Below are 21,321 nucleotides of genomic sequence, written 5' to 3'. Positions count from 1 at the left end.
TTGATAATTCCTAGGGTCCGTTCACTTCTGGTCAGGCCCTCTGAAATAGATAAGGCTGTTGGTACCGATATTCTTCATTGATTCAGCGTCACAGCAAGCAGAAAAAATAAATAAATCCACACACACAAAACACACACACACACATGCATTCAGCATGTAATGTGGTCTTTCTTGCTTGACGAGTAGGCCCACTGAGTTAAAAGTGCAAATATTTACATGGTTGTATGTATTTATATATTTTAGTCCCCCCTTCTGATCAGTGCAATATTAAATGCTATCACTTTCGGGTTTCATCAGCTAACAAGCAAAAACAAACAAACAAACTAACACTAACAACTTTCTGACCACTTCCGGGTTTGTTCAGCTTACAAGCCAAAAAAACACCCCAAAAACAAAACAAAAAACAAACAAAAAACAAACAAACAAAAAACAAAACAAAATAAGGCCTTACCCTTCCAGCTCCGCTTCAAGGTTTCATCGTCTGGGGAAAAAAAAAATCGCCCTGGTACAACTATGCAATCGCCAAAAGCTTACCACTTCCCGGCCGCGGGGGTAAAATAAAATAATAATAATAATAAAAAAGTGGGGCCAAAGTGGTTGCAACCTATGTATTCCTTTGTATTGTTCAAAAAAAGTAAGGAGCCCGTCGGGCAAGCCCACCCCCCCCCCCCCCCCCGGTTCCGCGCGGCCCTGTCATGGCTTGTCATCACTTTACAGGTAATCAGTAGGCCCAGTACAGGCCCTATTAAGTGCATGGGCCTGCCAACAAAATTGAACTGCTGCTCCTCTCTGATCCAGTGACTTTTGAAAGATTACACATCACAAACTGTTAACAAGTCACACGAACAAAGAAGTAGGGCATGATGCATTTGACCATGCTATTGACATGAAAGAAAGTGTTGACTTTTAGATACAAAGTTGCGAATCACTATATCGGTCTATCAATCATCCGACACCAGATGACCCTTACTATATGGGCAACTTTAATTCCACATGACCAATCAATAGGCTACTGTCCTTTTCTTTCCAAAGGCGGCTATATCCACAGTATGAAAATTTGCAGAAAGGCTTCAATTTATTATTGGATGACCATCAAATGACAATTTTGCTATAGGCCTAAGTTGTTTTTGACAATTTACCTTCAACGGTGGAATAAACATTTTGAAGTCTAGGTCCTATCATAGGGCCTATAGCTACTCCAATTAAAATGGACTACTGAGTACAGGTGTCCAAAAAAGTTCAGTGGGTTATGTTTTTTCGCCGGGTTTGACAATGTTGAAAAGGGTGTCGATAGCAAATGACACGTCAGTGTGACTACATAGGCCAGTATCACCGCCGGCGCCACGTTTTCAAAACTGGGGGCCACTTCCGGGTTTCATCAGCTATGTACAGCGCAACTTGTGGTGCCACTTCCGGGTTTCATCAGCTAACAAGCAAAAAAAAAAAAAAGTCTTCAGCGCAAAAGTGGTGTTCCTATGTATGGTGCATTCCACCGGCCCTGAGTATTATCATGAAGAGTTGATAAGACAAAACGAGTTACCATTCGTGTTATGACACTGATTGAGATATGCGGGTAGTTACAGCTGCTAAGAAGAAAATAATAAGAAAATACTGAATCTTTTAGTTGTAACTTCAAGAGTATTCCTCGTTATTTAACAAGTGAAAGGTTGGAAACAGGGCCGGCGGAGTGTTTTCAAAAGTGGGCCACTTCCGGGTTTCATGAGCTAAAATAACAAGCAAAAAAAAAAAAAAAAAAGTCCTCACCTCATCTCTCTCCTTCCATTTCCGGGTTTCTTCAGCTGACAAGCACAAAAAAAAAAAAAAAAGGTCTTCAGCGGAAAAATATAACCTTACCGCGCTCACATTTCAAGTTATCTAACTATATTTCTCTTCAGTGCCACTTACGTACTTCCGGGTTAAAAATAGTTGGGGGCCAAAGTGATGACACCGTATGTATTTCTTTGAATAGTGCACAAAAAGTGGGGGGCCGAGCCCCCCCCCCCCCCCCCCCCCCGGTTCCGCCGGACATGGGAAATGTTTTATATCTTAATTTGCTCTATTTGATGATGATGGATCAACTTTGTAGGGCCTACTTCAAATGTTTCAAAATGTTTGAAATTTTATGCTGCAGCCTTTTGATGGTTCTTTTGAAGCTACCCTACATGTATTCACGACAAACAACTGAAAATAATCCTCAATTTCAATTACTACGATCTGATACGAAGCGTCAGTCGTCCGCTGATCAAGGGGAGAGCTGTCCTGGTAAATAATCCAAGGAGATTCCTGTGTCATAATCGCATGCATTATGTACATTTTTTTTTGCTCATAGAACATTACCAATTAATTGCTTGAGCTTGCCATGGCCATAATTTTGTTCAACTCTTCGATCGTCTACTGATTTAGAAATTGCCTTGGTAGGATGATACCGTGCAGTCCTATATACTGTTATTAGTGTTGGGTATACTGAGGCGAGCTCTGCCTTCGCACGCACGGAGGTGCGCATGCAGAGGCGTGTGTGTGTGTGTGTGTGTGTGGTCACTGTGGAGAGAGAGAGAGGGGGGGGGGGGGGGGATTCTGTTCAAGGTTCAGGTCTCAAGGGAAAACTTTTTTTTTGGTAGAAACTAGAATTGTCTTATGAAGTGTAAATTGAGAGATATCAACTTTTTGTTTTATGGTGCATTTACAAGGTCAAGGTCAAGGAATATACAGTTGATCACAGACACAGTGCTCGTGGCTGCAGGGCTGCCAACACTGGAAACTAGTTGAGAGTGAGACTCCCATAGGCCAATGCTGTGATTTAGGAGTCAAAATGAGTGAGATCAATAGAAATGCATGCAAATGAAATAAAAACTTTTAGAGTGAGAAAGCCAAGGACCAATATGCGTGAGTCTCGTGCTCAATGCGTGAGAGTTGGCAGCCCTGTGGCTGGTCTTTGTTCTTCATATTTGCTATGGTGCTTGTAAATATCTGTAGATAAACTGTACTTGTAAATAACACAGTCTGCAAGAATCTTCTTCAGCTTATTGGAGGAGGCAGATTTATCCAGAAGAAGAAGAAGAAGAAGAATGCAACATGCATGACCGAGGTAATGTATGTTTCCTCAAGGTTAAAAAGAAGACCTGTAAAAACAACAAGAACTTAGGATACGATTCATATAATTTAATCTGAATTATGGTGTTAAGCCCGAATGATTTACTTCCAGAATTGACACAAAATTATTTGAATTCTACAAATGACAGTACTTCAGAAGTCTTGAATGTATCCCTTATTTCTTCAGGATGTGAAGAACTGCATGCTACCTGGTACATCATGTGTTCAAAGCAGACCCCACTTTCTGAACGGCTACAGAGTAGTCTCCAAAAGCATTCACACTACGATTATTTTGAAGGAAAAAATGACTCTATCAGTGGACAGTGCATGGAGATGTGTTCAGCAAGGGAAAGAATTGAGTATGTATTTTCTTATTATCCCCTTTCCTTGCCTAAAAATGACATATCAATTGTTTTTGACATTAATTTATATTTTGTAGAAAGGCTGTTGTGTGGCTATCATAGGTATCAAGGGTATTTTACCAATAAATTTTAGGGGAAAAAATCCTCTGTCATTAATTTATGGCAGACATTTCAATGTACAGGGGAGCCTTGAAATAATGAAAAACTATAAACCATAACAATTACCTTGTTATGTCAGGTTTCTCACAATACACTGTATCAGGTAAAAAAGAGAGAGTAAAATATAAAGATTTGGGACCTGCCAAAATCACCTTGTTAGAAGAGGGTTTCGTTATTGGACGTCTTTCTAACAAGGTTCCACTATATTCAACCATAGGTAATTCAGATACATTTTTATATATTAAAATGATTCACCATGAAAGCATATTGAATCAATGAAACATCTCACCCCCACCCCCTTTAAATTTTATGTCTGGGTTTTCTTTACAGAAGAGAAAAGACCAGAAGGCTTCACCCATTTGAAGTAATAGAAAGTACAGAGAATACCAAATGGTAAGTGCCTCTGTTATGGCCTATGCACTTTTCACAAATCCAGACTTATTTATTCTAACTCCTGGGTGCCTTGGCGATGTTGCTTTGTCAAAACTCTCATGTCATATTGTGCCTAGCATTGCATGTCAATTTACAGAAAATTACTCCGGCCTTACATCCCTAGCCTGTTTCAGCATTTGGTATTCAACATCGCAGCTCCCAATCAAGAGAGCATTTTCTTTCATCATATCCAGAACTTCCACATTGCTTTACAATTCACAACACTGAGTCAAACACGCTTAAGTATTTAAATTATTAAGTTGTTAACTCCTCAAATTAAAGTATACCATCACTGGTTATTCTTGTTTTGTCACAAGTCAATCAACATTGATGATGTATGTACACAAATTATTATGTAATACAATGTCATGTGCCTATCGATGTTGCATATACATGTACATGTATCTTCTCAGGCCCAAAGCTGACCAATTGTTGACAATCAAAGAATATTCAAGGCCTGCAGCTGGAAAACAGGAAGTTAACACCAGTGAGCTGAGGCCCCCTCATGTCTTGATACAGACAGTTCAACATTTAGTTTGCAAGTAAGTCTCTCATTTCGCACTGTGTTTTCATCTACAATGTATCCATAAGAATAATAAAGTTTAGTATTAATCTGGTATCATTACAGTATTTATGTGTCTAGGGTTTATTGATAGCCATTTGGTTTTGCTCTTAATCCAGTGTGGAAGTGAATGAGATCAGCAAGCGTGCAAGCCAATTTAGATGCCTAGTGAAACCATTTTGTCTGCATAAAAGTCAGTAAATCCTTTATAATGAAATGAAATGAGTGCTGTTCAATGGCTCTTATAGTCATATCTATAGGATTCATGGCCAGTAACTGCACTGTGGTATATTGTTGACGTGACACATTCATCCGTTCACTAGTAGTTAAGAAGTGTTGCTATAAGTTGAGAGCAAGTCAAAGTCACTGCAGTAAATAGAAATGAAGAGGAAATAGCTAATATGTTGATATCCTGATGTCAATTTTACCCCTTTTCAGTCCATTTTTCTCAATTTTCTGTGTGTGTCTGTGTCTGTGTCTGTGTTCTCTTTCAGAGTCATGACTCGTACAGACCATCCATGGACAAAAATCTACAACTTTGTGTTTGATCGTCTGAGGGCAGTACGCCAAGATCTTGTCATTCAAAGAGCTGCTGGATGGGAGTGCACACAAATCTTAGAGCATTGTGTGTGCTTCCACATATATTCTGCCTACAGGTAATGCCTGCCATATTCTTAAAGCATGGCATTAAACTTTATAGGTGTTCAGTTTTAGACTGTAATGAAGCATAATGCAGTCATTTATCGAGACAATCTTCACATAGGCCCTTAACCTTTGATATTCATACCTTAGTAGCTGCAGAATATAAGATTTTCTCCTTCACTATTCCAGTGAAGGTATTTTTCATAAAGATGTCATACAGCTTAGTGTAACTATTTACAGCTCCCTTGAGATACTTTTATTTAACCCTTTAAGTGCCTTCGATGTTCTGTATTTTCCAGTGACGGAATGCTACTACGCACACTGTAAAGTGCCCAGTTTGTGTTCTCAATTGCTTCACAGTCATTGTCTATGAAGTTTGCTTTGGGTCACTTGTAGCACGAGCAGGACTGATTTAATTGTTAGGATAATAACCTGAGACTCCCAATTCTATGTGTTTGTCAAGAAATCTGTTGCTTGAGTTAACGCGATACATGTATTGATCTTTTGTCTTCAAATATATGTTGTACCTGCATACATATAAGCACCTTAGCACTGACTGAATTCTTAATGGGTGCAGCAAGGGTTATAAGCCTTCAGTGATTCAATTACATGTTTAATGAAGGTTTTCTGTCCTTCCCTTCTAACTTTGGATGTAATGGCTTTTTATAGAGGTGCTTGCTTATAGTGAATGCACTTGGTATTAAGTTGTGGTGTTGTGATTTTCAAAGCTCAGCTGGTTTGGCAGTAAAGTTGCTTCAGCTGGAACAGGTAGGATTTGTTTTCACTTAATACCTTCCCCTAAAGAAATTACATATGAAAACAAAATATTTAATTATCAGTAGCACTACCAGGACTGATTGTTCTTTCCAAGGCTGTGCAGAGCCCCCGTTTCAGAGTTTGAACCAAAGATTAACATGGACCATGCTAGGGAGTGCTTGAAGCGGCTTCTAGTCATCTACCAGCTGCAAGACTGCAAGCAAAGTGATGCTCAGCACAGAGCAAGAGTTCAGATGGAAGCATTATATGTTATGTTCAATCTTGGTAAGAGTTAAGTAAGATCATGATATATTCGTGTAGATTGAAAAAAAAAAGGATAAAAACAAAGTGAAACCATATAGACCTACATATAACCCATAAAATGTTGATCACTTTCATATACTTCAATGTGAGTTTTCTTTATTCTTAAAAAAAAAAAGGAAATATAATTGAAATGGAAGCATCACATATTGTTTTCAATCTTGATGAGGGATAGGATCATGGTATACATGAGAGATTGAAAGAAGGAAAGTTAAATGAAACCATGTACAGATAACACATAAATTGTTAATCACTCTCATATACTTCAATACTGTAAAAGTGGAAATTTTCGCGGTGTTCAAATTTTCGCGCATTTCGCGCAACCAGAAACTAGCGCGAAAATAAAAGCACACGAATATTTTTGCTTGCCATATGTGCCTGTGCGTGATGTCTTGATTCCGCGGAATTAAAAACATGCGAAACTCTTGCGAACCGGCCAAGTGCGAAAAATTAGTCACGCGAAAATATCCACTTTTACAGGTATAAGTTTCCTTTATTCTTGTCAAATTATTGAAGATTAGTAACATTTACACAAAAGTTGAATGATGTGTGGTGTGCCATATCAATTAGACATTCCCCCCCCCCCCAAAAAAAGGACTAATTTGACTATGCTTCAAGCCTCCAAGTTTTTCAGGTAGCAGACGGATGATGTGTTGGATTTCATTTCCTTTATCTTGAATGGCATATCTTACACAAAAGTAAAATTTTCACTGATAGGAGAAGATTTACATCTCCCCATACTTTAGGTTGGTCACAGAGAATATGTTGCACATCTATGTAATATTAGCTAAAAAATATTAACACACAAAATAAATTTTCTTCACTCATAGGTTCCTTTGATGCAATGATGCACTCACTGTCCCTTCCAAGGAATATTCAGTAAGATCATATACTAAGGTAGACCAACTTGTGTGTGTGTGTGTGTCTGTGTGTGTGTCTGTCTGTCTGTCTGTGTATGTCTGTGTGTGTGATATCTGTAATTTATTTCAAACATCAACTTGTCATGCTGTTCAAAGTTTGGCTATTCATTGTCATTCCATTGCACTTGTTGAATATTTTGAATATTGCAGAACCACAGTACATGTACTACAACTTCAGATTTCTACTGATAGATTATTGGGCAACTCCACATTTAAGCAACTTTTGTGATACTTGCGTGTATATCTTATGAGGAAAAACAAAAATGGTGCAAGACATTTCAGTTACATGTACAAGTATGATCCTTTTCCAAGAATGTTGCATTGTGGTGTTTTTATTTTGTGCCAGTAAAAGTTTTTAAAAAAAAATATGTGATGTTCTATAGCCCTTTCCAGCACTTTAATTCAAAATTGTTTTTGCAGACAAAGTCCAAATGTCAAGTGTGCTCAAGCTTTAAGTTCAGCTTACCTCAAAGGGAACTTCATTAGAATCAAGAAGTTGGCAACTGGACTGAATGCCATCGAGATGTGTTGTCTTCACATTCATCTCAGGGAGATACAATGGTAAGTCTTCTAATGTTGGGATGCTATTGTCTAATTGGCAATGTGTTTAACTTTTAGTTTATATACACATACAGACATATCTATCAATCAGTGGTTATTAGTCTTTTGCACTTTCCCAAATAAAAATCTCTTCATTTCTTTTCCATTGATGTCCTACAAAATGATGACTTTGCATTTCCATCAGTCTTCATTTAAGATTCATTGCAACTGTTTATATCCATGTTGTTGTTCTCTATTGTATTTCCACCCAGTTTTATCATGCAAACGATAATAACATCATGACCCTGAGTTATTTCTGACATTCGTAATGTAGTCAACATTTACAGGTATGCACTGTTACTTGCACTAAATCTATTTCTGTTTATGGCCAACCCTCTCCTGCGATGACTGAAAAACCAGGAAAACTGCTTTATGAACAATGTTAATTGGTCCCATCTTAGTCGGGCCCTGAAGACGATGACCACAGCATACAACAGTCGTAATCTCCGCTTCCCAACACCTCGGCTGGCCAACTGGCTCATGTTTGACAGCACGCAAGAAGCCGAAGATTTCTGCCGCCATTATGGGCTTGATGTAGCTGACGGGAAGGTGCAGTTCTTGAAGGGTGCCTTGAAAGAAGATCAAAAAGCTGTAAGTTTCAGTCATGTCGTTGATAAATTCATCCTGTAGCATGTATTGCATGCTTTGTCTTGTTCACATGTATGCATTTGTTTATATGTTTGATGTTTAGTTAATTTATTTTTTCGAATTAATTTGTTGCATTGTTTTGTGATATGACCCCCATGTTTTCTTCAAGTAAACACAATTCAAAGATTAGGTGTTTGGAGAGGGGCCTATAAGGTCCCGTTACCATGAAAATCCTGACAATTGAATATGCTGATTTCTACAGACACTAAAAACCTGTAAAATAGGCATTCCTCAAAAATACACAGTGCAGTTAACTTCAACAGAGATTAGTACTGTATACAGCAAGACTATGAGAAATCATTTTATTATGACTGTACTTCTTCACAACTATATTTCTGCTTTTAGTGATAACTTTAGTCATAACTCTTATCACAATTTTTGTAATGACTTGATGTTCAATACACATACATGTATCAATTTGTGAAAGGATACTTATCAACATTTGTTTGGATCATGTCACTTTGAGTCAGATTGATTTCCATTTTGAATGGAATCATTTATTGACACTGGGTTCTGATGAGACGTGTGTGTAGTATAACTATGTACTGAATTATTTGGTAAAGTATCATTACAAAACCTTTCGCTTTGAAACACAACAGAATATGTATTTTGCATCATTTGAGCAAAAGGTGAAACTATGAATTAAGAATATTTTGTTTCAATTTTTTCCACAGCCCCAGACAAGTTTCTGGGAGACCTATGCTGGATGTAAACTGGAAGTCTTGACCATCCCTGAGGTCATTCAAGGTTCTGTTAGATAGCGAGGAATTCTACCGCTTTATGAATTCCACCTCGAGTTGTGCAGTGCATTCTGCGAAACTATTGTGTTGCCTTAAATGATGTTATTTATCACTCACTAGGCTCCGTTCTGATATGTAGCTTACACTTGAAAAAAGAGTTTGCTGTATGGTCAAATATGGTGCATTTTGATAAGTAAAAACAATGCATAGTATATTATTTCAAGATAAAAGTCCCTATACTTTTTATGTTCAAATATATTTGATATTTTCTGAAATTGTCTGTAACAAAGAGAGGAGTTGGGGAAGTTTGCTACGCTACTCGAGTGCAATTGGTGCCCAGGTCCAGTTCTATCTGTGGCATATTGTACTGTTTTTAGCAATAACTCCTGAGTTCAATCTTCATCTTATCATTTGTTTCCATTCATTTATCTGATGCGGTTTCCATGGCACTCGGTGCATAGCCACCCAAATATGATGACACATATATGCTGCACACCTAAATCTGTGTCTCCCTCACATGGGATATTCATGATGTTTAAGATGGTAAGAAGTATCCTTACCCACAAAGTTCTGTCAGCATATGATCATGCCTACGGTACATCATTGATGTGACACGTGGGGCCTATTACAGATTTGTCATGTTGTTTGTTATGTACAGACTATCAGTTCATCATACATATATCCTAGTTCTGCTGTTTGTTTTTGAGGAGTAGATTAGTGCATTTTTGGTATCCGATTTTGAGTTACTGTACTGACAAGATGAGCTGTTACTTGCACATCAAGAGTGCCAGGTTTGGCACAAATTGTGGCCATGTACACTAGGCAATTCCATTCGGAGTTGACGAAACCATCCTCATCTTATGTTTGTGGAAATGTTTACATGTATGACAGAGCAAGACATCTCTTACTCAGAAAGGAAGTTTTTCTTCTCTTGCTGTCGTGCTTAAAAGGCAGATGACCAAACCACATTTGTCACAAAATCTTTTATCTCGGCCTTCTTGTATAAATGTTGTGGGTATATTGTGCAATAAATTGTTACACAGATTGTTATGTTAACTTATTGCAATACACGTTCTTTCTCGACTCACTTCAATTTCCATACACTTCACCATCACAGGAGAACTTTGCTTTTACGTGACATTAAATCCAGTGGCTAGCACTGGTTTACTCTCACAGTTTTCTGGTGTGATTTATTATTATTTTGAGTGTCTCTCCCACGTTACTCATGTGGTTGCCACCAATATCACAGTTTAGTGAGAACATGCATTTTAAACCTTTATTCAGACCTGTACCATACTGTTTGTCTGAAATTACTGTGATTGTGACAGTTGAAATTAATATGGATTGATGCTGCAGTTGAAGTGCAATGATACAGATTCTTCAGTTTCCATTGCATTTGGCTTCCACTCCCCCTTTACCACTCCCCCCCCCCCCCCCAAGAAAGAAAGAAAGAAAGAAAAAAAAAACACTCTTTGATGTAGCATTTGGGTTAAATGGATGTTAGCTGTATGGTTGATTCTGTCCCATTACTGCTAATAAACCAAAAGATTTTACAGCATTTTTTATTTTATTCAAATTCCATTATAACTAATGTGTTTGTTTCCTTTCAAGATGCCTTACAAGTCTGAAAGCTTTCAAGTTAACACACTTTGCAGATCATCCAGATGTTTTAAAATGTACTGTCACTTCTTGGAGTGATAATATAGAAAATGACCTGGTGCGTGTGTATACATGTGTGATTTGTCGGGGAGGGTAGAGCCGTATTGTGAAGCATTACTGCTGCAGTGCTTTGAAAATTTTTATATGAGTGTACATGTACATGTCTTTAAAAATAATGGCAACAAAGAAGTCATCACATATGTACAAAATATATTTATTGAACGGATAATAAAGTGAGGTATTAGAAAACAAATTACAATATAATAGTATCATTACTCTAGTAATGTACAAACTGAAAAACTGGAAAAATCTGAAATGAAGTCTACGCAAGGCGTCAACAAGATTAGAAACTGCGAAGGAAATTATTCAGGGGTGTCTATGATGGGCATGCACACAGTATGCGATACCACAGTTTTTGTATGTGATAATCGACAAAAAATTCACACGACATACGAGTCCCATACAGGTTGCATTAAAGCAGAAATGTTGAATTTCTGACGCTTGTGCACAATCTAGAGTACACGTATTAATTCTGTTGCCCACTTCAATCAATGGCTCGCAAATAAAAGTTGAACTCTTGATAAAACTGACTGTGATTGTGATCGTAACAAAGAACAATTATTGTGTGAAATTCTTGCTTTTTACGCCAGGTGTTTAAAGTATTTGTCATTTCGAGAGCACGATTTGTATCATGCAAGATAACAGTAACGACGACATAACCAGCTTTGCATACATAAGAGTACAACTGTATTACATACTATTCCTTCATATATACATTATGACAATATCACCACAAGGGACTTTGCCATCGATTAAAACCTTGACTCATCATATCTTTATACTTTTCTTCCAATTAACATTGTTGCATTTCATATGACTTTCAAAGGTATTTATCAATAAAGCCACAGTTTTCAGGATGTGGACACTACAACCACAAAAATTGTACATGTATCTTATACATGTATACCGAAGAACGGCTTACAAGCCTAGTCATCCACCAATATCCGTGGTGATATAACCCTCGTGGCTTTATCACTGATATAAAATCTCTCCTCTTGGGCGATATTACATATACGTGTATATTTGGAAGTTGAGACATAATCCATACGGGTATTTTACGGTTTTGATGAGTTTCTCATGGCGTAACATATTAATCAACACAGTTTTCTAATACAGTGTACTCAAGTTTATTCAGTTAAGGCGTGTCCCCGTAAGAAGTTTCTTATACATGTAATATACGTGTATAATTACCTGATATAACCACTGTAAGGCAATGCTTCACTTTTCTTTTGTTTTTGTGATAACATTCGCAGTGGAAAATTCTATACTTTGAATTCAAAGACGAGTAGATGCCATGTTAATTCTATCCTCTGATTTTGTACCTGTAATACCGACAATACTGGTAAAGTAACTTAAATAAAGACATGGATAAATATAAATAAGTACATATATAAACTACTTCCGATGTCTCAACAAAAACGAGCACCCTTCCAGATTTCTGGCATGAAAACATAATCAGTTTGTTTCATCAAAATGCATAATATCTGTACAACCAACGTCAGAAACAAAGATGGAGGGGCGAACAGCGAAAATAACAAAGATATGCATACCCCTACGAACTATTTAATCATAGTAATATATGAATAATGTTTCCTGTAAATATATCACATAATGATATACAATTATTGTATTCTTTCTCCCGTGTTAACGTGAAATCATCGACGTGAAATGAATGATAACTGTCAGTCCAGTATAGTTTGATAAGTTGAAATTATTTCATAAACTGGTGAAATGCAGATTCTGCTTCACGTCATCATTTACCTTTAAATAAGTTCATCATTGCCTAAGAACTACGCATCGGTCAGAGAACGTATTGGTCGTTTGATAGGGCGAATAAGAACGGTGTCACTTCAACAATGACATCCTTTCATAAGGATCCCAGTACGGAGAGAAACCTTTCTAGTCTGAGATACTATAAGGATTTTCAGAAAGACGTTTATTGTTGGCCTATATAAGTACAATGTTACTTCACAATGTTTTTTTCCCCTTTGAGTCAGGTAGTATGTAACTAAAAACAAAAGAACAAATAAAACAAGGAGAAACGCAACTTCTTTTAAATTCAAATGGACCTGTAGAATGAAGGGGAATGTTAAACCAATCCCAAAAAGTCGACGCCAACATGGTTCTCTACAGGCGAACTGTCGAAGTGTTACGATTGTCCACCACTACCACACTAGGCATCAATAAGACCAGCGAATCAATGAAGTCAAAAAACAAAACCGTTTGATACATTGAGTGTATTTCTGTCAGTAAGGGGAAGATATCCACTTCTGAGTGCTTGATGGCCCCTGAGCTGTATTATCTAACGGGAGGAGAGGAACGCCCATCAGTTTAAGGATCTTGGCTTGCTTTAATCCACCACACTACGGCTCAGTAGTCCTAGCGGCAATCAAAATCTCGTCCCGCTGACACCCTGGTTGGTGTCCTCATCGTGCCTCCCTTTTTCGCCTCCCGGAAAATATGCCTCTCGAAAAGAATGATTCTGGAGGAAGCTGGTGGTGGTGGTGCCGATGTTCAGGCGTTGTCTTCATCGCTGGCACTGGTACTTCGAAGTTGGGTGGTGGTTGTGGGTCTTGAGAATGTCCGCTACCAACCTGTTCGGCCCCGCGGTCTGTGGTAGCTGACTCGACCTCACCCACTGCAGTTTCCATGGTAACTGGGTCAACTTCGCCATCTGCGACATCCTCCACACTTTGCTGCTCGGGAGTGGAGCCGGACTGGACACCGTGCATACTCAGAGAGATGCTCCGCTCCAGTGGTGTCAGTGGTCTGGACACTGGTCTGCTGGGAGGGCGTGGATCAGACCCTGTTGGCTCGCGACTATCTCCCAGGCCAGCGTTCCCCACTGCGGACTGTCCAAGATCTGAGGTGACGCCATCCTCGGTTCCTGTTCTGGCCTCTGATGACCCAGTTTGCACAGACACCGGGCTGTTTGAAGGCTGTAACCCCGGTGCTTGTATGTTTTCTGGCGCGCGAGGTATGGAAGAATTGAGGGCGGTTAACGAGGACTCTGGCAGCTGAACCCCCTCTGGACTCACATCCCTAGAATCTAGTTCTCCGTCGTCTTCTTCTGTAATACCCATGCTGGTTTGTGCCTCCAGTGGAACCTGTGACATAGAATTATGTGTGAAGAAAAGAATTAGACAAGAACAAAGTGCATCTCACTTGTACATCCCCTGTAAACACATATCAACAGTTGAGGATAGATAGGATTGTCCTTCCTATCCTTACAGCCAGGAAGGCGCGGCTAGCACGATGAAAGAAAAAAATACTCTAAAAGTGGAAGAGAGCTATTCGTGTTGTTTGAAACTCACTTGGAAATCTGGAAGCACAGGTTGATGCAGCACTGTATGGAAGAGAAAGAAAGAAAGAGAAAAAGAGAGCATTTGACTTCAACGATAATGACCAAATCAACAAGAGATTCCATAAACATCAGAGGGGATCAAAAAGAATTGAATACCTTATTTTCCAATTTCAATTCCAATTCCATTCTGGTACTGGATCGTACATTTCTTATACTACACTTATCATCACTTGAACGGACTTGTACTGTTGATTGATCAGACCTTGTCAGCTTACCTTCATCTGGCTCCTTATCACCCATGTCCTCTGCGGGCCAGAAGTGCGCCACCAGGCTCCCATTGATCTCCATCTTCAAACCCTCCAGGACGACATCTAGGGACGAGAAATCAGACCCTCCATACTCCGAGGAGTCGCTGCCGACGGTGTCGTTATCCGCGGTACTGTTGCTCTGCAGTTGCTCCGTGGAAGACGTGGAGTGCTGGAGGTGAATGGTGGTCTCCTGGTTACCATCACCGCCATCACCGACACCACCACCATCAACATCACCATCTTCCCTGGGGCGGTCTGGGAAAATGCCACCTGTGTTGGTAGGACGAACTGGGACGCCCTCGGACGTTGTCTCCCCCTTTCGTCTGCCCTGATTGGCTGGAACTCGGTCTGCATATGGTCAGTACAGAAGAGGATGAATATATTATCATGTTTCCCTTCACAATCAGTTATCCTAGCGGTTCATCAAATCTCACGATATATCAGTTCAAACGATAAAACTTAGAATGTGTCACTGACATTTCTTTATGCACTGCTAGACTTGATTGACATTGCTTTCAGCATTACAATAAAATGTCTGTCTGGAGGCAATTAATGCTCGAACTTCTGAGTTATTCAAAGCAACCGATTTACCGTTGTTATCCCCTTTCACAGTTCAGAATAATACAAAGTGGATTTTATCGCATTTTCCAGGTTTTTCCACTTTCGCCTATGTACCAGCAGATTATTACAAATGGATAGGGGTAGTTTCGTTAGTAAAGTTTATTTCCTTTTTCTGAGTGGGTGAGACCAATGTACCTGGACACATGTACAGGGGGACAGCCCTGATTGGTCGCTCCAGCTGACAGGCAGCAACCTCCATGAAGCAGTAGTTGTCATACACGTGGCCGTCCGAGCCACAGATGAGCGACCCGGGCTCGTGCTCGCAGGATCGGTGGCAACCGCAGCGGAGCTGATCGGCCGGGCTATGGCAGTCGCTGAACACGGTGTTACACAGGTCGTCATCCGCGTTGCTCTTATTCACTATAGGTACGAAGTAATCATGACGGAAAATTGGGAAATGCATTTGGACATGCTATACAACTGAATGCTGAGCTTGTGCAGTCATATACATGTAATCACACACTACGCGAATCCACTTAAGCAGGTGCTTAGCGAATGGGTGTTGGCTCAGAGGCCTGTTGTGAATTTGTGGTCACGCCTTCCGTCAAAATCGTTATAAATGTCATGCAAATGTATTGATGACCTATCCCTAACTTCCAAATGTATAAAGGCTCCATAAACGTTATGAAGCATTTCACTTCAAGGTGAACCTTTTTGTGTCATATCAAATATATGTGACCTATTACATGGTATATCGTGATTGACCCTCTCCAGACCTAAGTGAAAGATTACAAAGGATACATTGTAATATCGCAGAAAGAAAAAAACGAGAACGAAAGAGGAGAACAATGAGGTGGGGAAACGGAGAAGGCGATTGACGTTGGATGAAGAAAGAGAATATGGAGGAGAAACTGATGACAAAAGAGACAAAAACATAAGAAAGTAAGGGAGCATAAGAATGACAAGAAGCGGGAGGATGAGAACAATGAGTAGCAGGAGAAGAAGAAAGAAAAGAAAAAGGAGGAGGAGGCGAGGAGGAAAATGGAGAAGCAAATCATGGACATGGAGGAAATGGGAGGAGGAGGAGGGTGACAAGGAAGCTCCATGTACCCACCGACTGTCTCCTCCCTGCTTGCTGGCTGGTCGTCGACTCGATTGCAGTCTGGGTGTTCCTCCTCACACAGCTCCCGGGCAAGAGGACTGGCGTTGCTCACATTGTAGAACCGAGTTTCCTCGTAATCTAGGGCGGAAGGTCAGTTTAGATCATGATGTCAACTTTCGATAACTGACGGAAGCAGATATATGAAATTATTTCTATCAAAATAATGCTGTCAAATATTTGATGAATCATGTTGGTCTATGAAGCGTATGGGTATCATTGACAAGCACTAGGGAAGGGCATCACGTTTGTTTTGATGAAACAACTGTATTTTACATACTTCTGGTTTACTTGAATCTGTTGATTGTAAATAGAATGATCACTCAAACCAGCAGGGGCAAGAATTGCTTGACAGCGCGAAGACGAAAAATTCATATCATAACACAGTTAGTATCTGTAGTGTTCAGTCACAGCTACCGTGTCACGAGTGAGTTTTCGTGACCTTTGAACTTACGAGGTTCGTAGTAATCGTAGACCTTGACCGGCACGGCCTGCATCTTGCCCACGACGTAGTCGCGGTAGGCGTCGAAGGTGACGCAGGTCATGCACTGGCTGGAGATCTCGTCGAAGTAGAGGATGACCCGTCGGCCGTCGATCTCGTAGCGCTTCAGCTTGTTTTGTCTGTCTAGGGTCAGCTGATGGACGGATAAAAAGAAGGCACTAATAAGTAAGTTGACTTTGCATGGGCATGGACATAAAGAGGAAACTGAGTGGCTTTTATGGAGGAAGGGAACCACTTGATCATGGACCAGAGAGAGGCAATTTGGGCAAAGTTCGCTCGCACTGTGCAGATACGGCGATGTGTGTGTGTGTGTGTGTGTGTGTGTTTGTTTGTTTTAGCGTCGTCATATGTCTACGCGGGAACTTCTTTTGGAGTCGAAGTCGGATAAAGAGTATGTCGATGTTTGCGTAACAATAAAAACGGTTGGCATTTCATCCAAGAGTCTCAATACTTACCCATGAATATGGTTGTCACATTATCAGCCATTATTGAGGTTGGACAAGACAATGAAAGGTTTAGCAGATCACACATTTATTTTCTCAACCTTGTACCGTCCATAATACATCGACTGTGTCTCAGGATATATTTTCTTGCCGAGCAGTAGAGTAGTCCCTATTTCTATGACATTTATTCTGTTCCCCATCTCTGACACTCAAATAGGAGATATAATCCTAAGGTACTCGTAAATACCTTGGTCATCGCAGCGCAGGGAATGTGACTATTTTGCACATGACATTTTATGATTCATATCAATTCAGCCAAGTAGCATCACTCACCCGTTCTAAACTCTCGATGTCTGCAGAGAAGCCAGACAGAAGAGCCACTTCCATGACAGCCATATTAGAAGAACCTGCATGGAGCCACCTGAAATATATCAACAGATAACGGGTCTTTATCAGTGCGTTCGGGTAGTGTTTGTGTCGTCTCCTCTATGTATACTAGAGAGCTCTATAATAATGGCTCTTCGACGCTAATGTTCACGACGCGTCTCCTCCCGGATTGGACATATGGAAGCAGCGCGATGGTGTGAATACTACGCTTCGTCATAAATCCAATACACTTTCTTGCTGTGATTGCTGACACATCATCATTTATTGTCGTGACGGTAAAGCTAAACAGATTCATCGTATTGTCATTCACAAACCATTTAATAACTTACTGTAACAACTACAGGAGTGTCAGATGGAAAGTGTTCCTGTCTCCGTGGGTTCACATGAATTAAAGTTTTTAGTGATATATTTTTTCTTTAAATATTAATGTTTGGTTGAACAGCTGTATTGATGGACACGAGTAATACATGAATGAGTTTGTTTGATTTTCAAAAGAATTAGCGAAAAGGGTCTCCTACCTGGCACAGACTTCCATGCTGACTCGGTAGTCATGGTGACCGCCGACCTCATTGGTCGCTCCATCTCCATCTCCTCCAACCAGACTCCTCCGCCGCCTCCTAGTCATGTGGTTGCCGGCTATGGCCGTCTCTAACATCTTAACGTTGAGCTTGAAGGCCTCCTTGCTGCTGGGGTCAGGGATGTTGTACGACATGTCGACCTAAGGAATCGGCGGATGGATAAATTGATCAATGCATTACAATTTATCGTATAAACTAGTCTTGAAAATGAGCCTTTATCATGGAGGAAGTGATGTTCCGGAGGCACTTATGCCTCGTTTTCACAGAGCCTTTCAAACCAGAGTTACCGCGACAATGGCCGGCCAATCTTTGCTAGGAAGTTGTCGCGGTAACCTTTGCCAAATTCTACCCTTATAGCCAGCAAGGATAATTACCCCGATATTACCCCGACAACCCTTCTTAAACGCTAAGATTGCGGTAACATTTCTTTGATACACTCAACACGTTTGCGCAATAGTCCAGACAAAATGACACACCGGTATCTAATCACGTGTATGGATTGTAACCACACCCCGGTATTCGCGCATGAAGGTTTTCGGTGTGTGTCTGTTAAAACAGTACTCCTCGCTATCTCCTGCGATTTTATTGCCCGAGGCGATATATTTTATTCTCCGGACGTTGTAACGACGTTGTCGGAGTAAGGTCTGTTGAAACAGGGCTTTCGAGCAACACTGCTCATACTAGTAAAACCAGCTGTGATTGCATGGCGGTTAAACGGAAGACTTTATCTGCGATATGGTAGCGCGCAATTTAGAAAACGTCATGGTCTGTAAATCGTTTAAACCATAGGATCCGGCATGGCACTCTCGCCTCATGAACCTCTAGGATACAGTCCCCCCCCCCCCCCCAAAAAAAAAAAAGAACTAAAAATTAGCATTGCTTTAGTACACTGCAGACGCCGTTCTTGGTAAACACTAACATCATGACCCTACCGGGATGGACGGAACCAATGCAAAGCATCATAATCTATGTTCCTAACCAGAAAGGGTATAACTTTATTTTCTCACCTGCATCAGACCACATCCTTCCCCTACAGCTCCAATGAATAGTGTATGTGACATAGCTGGGATCTGAAGAGAATGAAAAATTATTTCATGAAGTCGGTATGTTGTCATGGTTTGAAAAAATGCTACTTTGCGTTATCACTTCACCTTTTCGTTCAGTTATGCATCTGGTTGTGATGAGATGGGGCAATTTGTTTTTGTTAAGGACAGTAATGGAATATTCCTTAACATCGGTAAATATCATTTTAAGTAGGATGAAATACTGGAAAACGAATAAAAGTGTAATCAACAAGGATAAAAGCAGCTTATTTAGATATTGTGTATGTGCGTACAGTTTTTGTGTCTTTGTAATAACTTACTGGCACTAACAAAGGTGGCAATAGGCCCGGTTTAGTTCTTGTTTGTAATGATGTTTTTATGGTCAAGTTTTGTTGGTAATGTTGTCTGTTCTTGTATCTCTCCGTGGAAAAGACACACACTGCTATGTACTCTAAAGATGGCGTGAGATGTTTCAAAATTAAAGTCATCAGAGATGCCATACCTCCATGACCTGGAGAACTTTGCTGTTCTCGTTGTTGAGGTAGAAGTGTTCTTCCACTGCGTCAAGGATGTTGGTGTAGGCCAGGGTCACGTTCAGGTTGACATGGCCCACGTAGGCCAGGGTGGCGTACTCGGAGAGGGCCTGCAGAGCTACGCACGTATCCTGAGAAGAGTCAATATTCAAGCAGACAGTAGGAGTTACCCTATGAAGGTGCTTGTACATGGCATGCGATTGAGAATAGTACGAACTTTCTTTGTTAGCTACCGTCATTAATGACGTTACTGCCACGTTGACACCACTATTTCTGTTGATTCTAGCTTTTCCTAGCAGTAAGGGTAGGCCTATGATAAAGGATTGGCCATGAATTCAGCGTATCATTCAATTACGTAACCAACTTGAAAGTGGACTTACTTGTTTGTGCATTGTGCCATTATTGCTTTGGATATTCCTATAAGCAACACTGAAAATCAGACAAATTGAGCACACCTCGGATTGGAACGACGTCCTTAACGTCATGACGTCCCGCAAACAAAACAAACAACGAAAAATACAACAAAACGTACCTGTGTGCTGGAAAAGCCGCCCAGCGAGTTCCGTTGCTGGGTGAGCCACTTGACGATGGGTAGTGAGTAGGCAATGTCGCCGAGAAGCGTGTAGGTTAGAAGGGCGTATGCCGTCATCTCTACTTCGGCTGACGTCACAGTCTGTTTGATGTTGCCCATGTGGGCGAAGAAAGGCAACGCTTCTAAGGGCTGGTCACTCAGTCGCCAGTAGGTCATGCCACCTTAAAAATATGGGGAGAGGGACTGGTCATCAATAAGCAGAACATGCAAAGAAATCGGTTCAATGTACAATGTCACATTAATATCAACATGGTTTAATGATAACCTCGGCAGGTGTTGATCACTTTCAAAGGCTGATAATAATGAGATTTACAGGATTGGATAGTGCTGGTGTGGGTTTGACTTCATTTAGAAGGCTCAAAACAAGCATAATTCTTACAACGTTCAGTTATGACATCACGTGAATGAGTCACATGACAACAAGGAAAGGCTAAATAGAGATGATTTTAAAAAATATGTAATCGACTTTGATCTATGTCACTATAATTCGAAGGTCTTGAGAATATGCGAAGTCCATTTTGCTCCTCGCTTTCGTTTTATCTCTAAGTCTTAATTGACAGAGTTTATGACAGCAGAGCTTAATTTCATATGTGGCGTAACTAATTTCTTTATTCTCAACATCTGTAGGAGAGTGTAATGGTCTCACCCCTCCTGATGGCCATGTTGGAAAGAATCCGCTCAGCGGTCGGAGCGTACGTGCTCTTTCGGAGTGTGAGAGCGTAGGCGACCAGTGCGGCGGTGTACGGGTCACTGATGGCCTCCGGGTGGACATTGTCCTCCAAGAAACTCTGGGCCGTGGCGACGGCGAGGCGCTCCTCCCGCGTGTCGAGTCCGGCCTCCATGAGAGCTACCACCACGTAGGCCGTCAGGGACACTTTGCCCTGGATTCCACCCTGTCCATTCAAAATGCATCAATCAGTCACGTGTAAGTAACGTTGTCTTGCCGAAGATGGGCTCATT

The 21,321-nt window shown here is 40.5% G+C and overlaps 2 protein-coding genes across 2 annotated transcripts in view; one reads left to right on the top strand and one right to left on the bottom strand.

Annotated features, from left to right (window-relative positions):
• Positions 1-2,221: 2,221 nt before the first annotated feature.
• On the top strand, positions 2,222-9,902 carry LOC139740629 (SAC3 domain-containing protein 1-like). Its single transcript, XM_071651213.1, has 10 exons — positions 2,222-2,262; positions 3,278-3,449; positions 3,942-4,004; positions 4,457-4,585; positions 5,100-5,261; positions 6,119-6,288; positions 7,155-7,203; positions 7,665-7,805; positions 8,246-8,435; positions 9,167-9,902. Exons 2-10 carry the CDS (start codon positions 3,310-3,312, stop codon positions 9,251-9,253), a joined length of 1,131 nt encoding a protein of 376 aa, XP_071507314.1. The 5' UTR covers positions 2,222-2,262; positions 3,278-3,309; the 3' UTR covers positions 9,254-9,902.
• A 3,475-nt stretch (positions 9,903-13,377) lies between these two features.
• Positions 13,378-21,321, bottom strand: part of LOC139740624 (C3 and PZP-like alpha-2-macroglobulin domain-containing protein 8) — a 43,558-nt gene continuing 35,614 nt past the window's right edge. The window contains exons 29-40 of the mRNA XM_071651208.1: positions 21,008-21,254; positions 20,302-20,522; positions 19,739-19,900; positions 19,201-19,263; positions 18,134-18,333; positions 17,562-17,649; positions 16,738-16,918; positions 16,239-16,364; positions 15,320-15,544; positions 14,531-14,911; positions 14,266-14,297; positions 13,378-14,058 (exon numbers count right to left, since the gene is read on the bottom strand). Coding sequence (XP_071507309.1) covers positions 13,378-14,058; positions 14,266-14,297; positions 14,531-14,911; positions 15,320-15,544; positions 16,239-16,364; positions 16,738-16,918; positions 17,562-17,649; positions 18,134-18,333; positions 19,201-19,263; positions 19,739-19,900; positions 20,302-20,522; positions 21,008-21,254 — 2,607 coding nt within the window. The remainder of the gene's footprint in view (positions 14,059-14,265; positions 14,298-14,530; positions 14,912-15,319; positions 15,545-16,238; positions 16,365-16,737; positions 16,919-17,561; positions 17,650-18,133; positions 18,334-19,200; positions 19,264-19,738; positions 19,901-20,301; positions 20,523-21,007; positions 21,255-21,321) is intronic.

The sequence above is a fragment of the Diadema antillarum genome, unplaced genomic scaffold (genome assembly GCF_040938485.1).
Source record: "Diadema antillarum isolate AM-2024a unplaced genomic scaffold, OU_Dant_1.0 seq00000870_RagTag, whole genome shotgun sequence".
NCBI classification, from domain to species: domain Eukaryota; kingdom Metazoa; phylum Echinodermata; class Echinoidea; order Diadematoida; family Diadematidae; genus Diadema; species Diadema antillarum.
This window is presented reverse-complemented; position numbering and strand designations above follow the sequence as displayed.

Bases quoted from the DNA above. Each gene is read 5' to 3' on its own strand.
- LOC139740629 (XM_071651213.1), top strand. From the start codon at position 3,310: ATGTGTTCAAAGCAGACCCCACTTTCTGAACGGCTACAGAGTAGTCTC. The intron at 4,005-4,456 runs GTAAGTGCCTCT...GTATCTTCTCAG, and splicing joins AGTACAGAGAATACCAAATG to GCCCAAAGCTGACCAATTGT. The intron at 7,806-8,245 runs GTAAGTCTTCTA...GTCCCATCTTAG, and splicing joins CATCTCAGGGAGATACAATG to TCGGGCCCTGAAGACGATGA.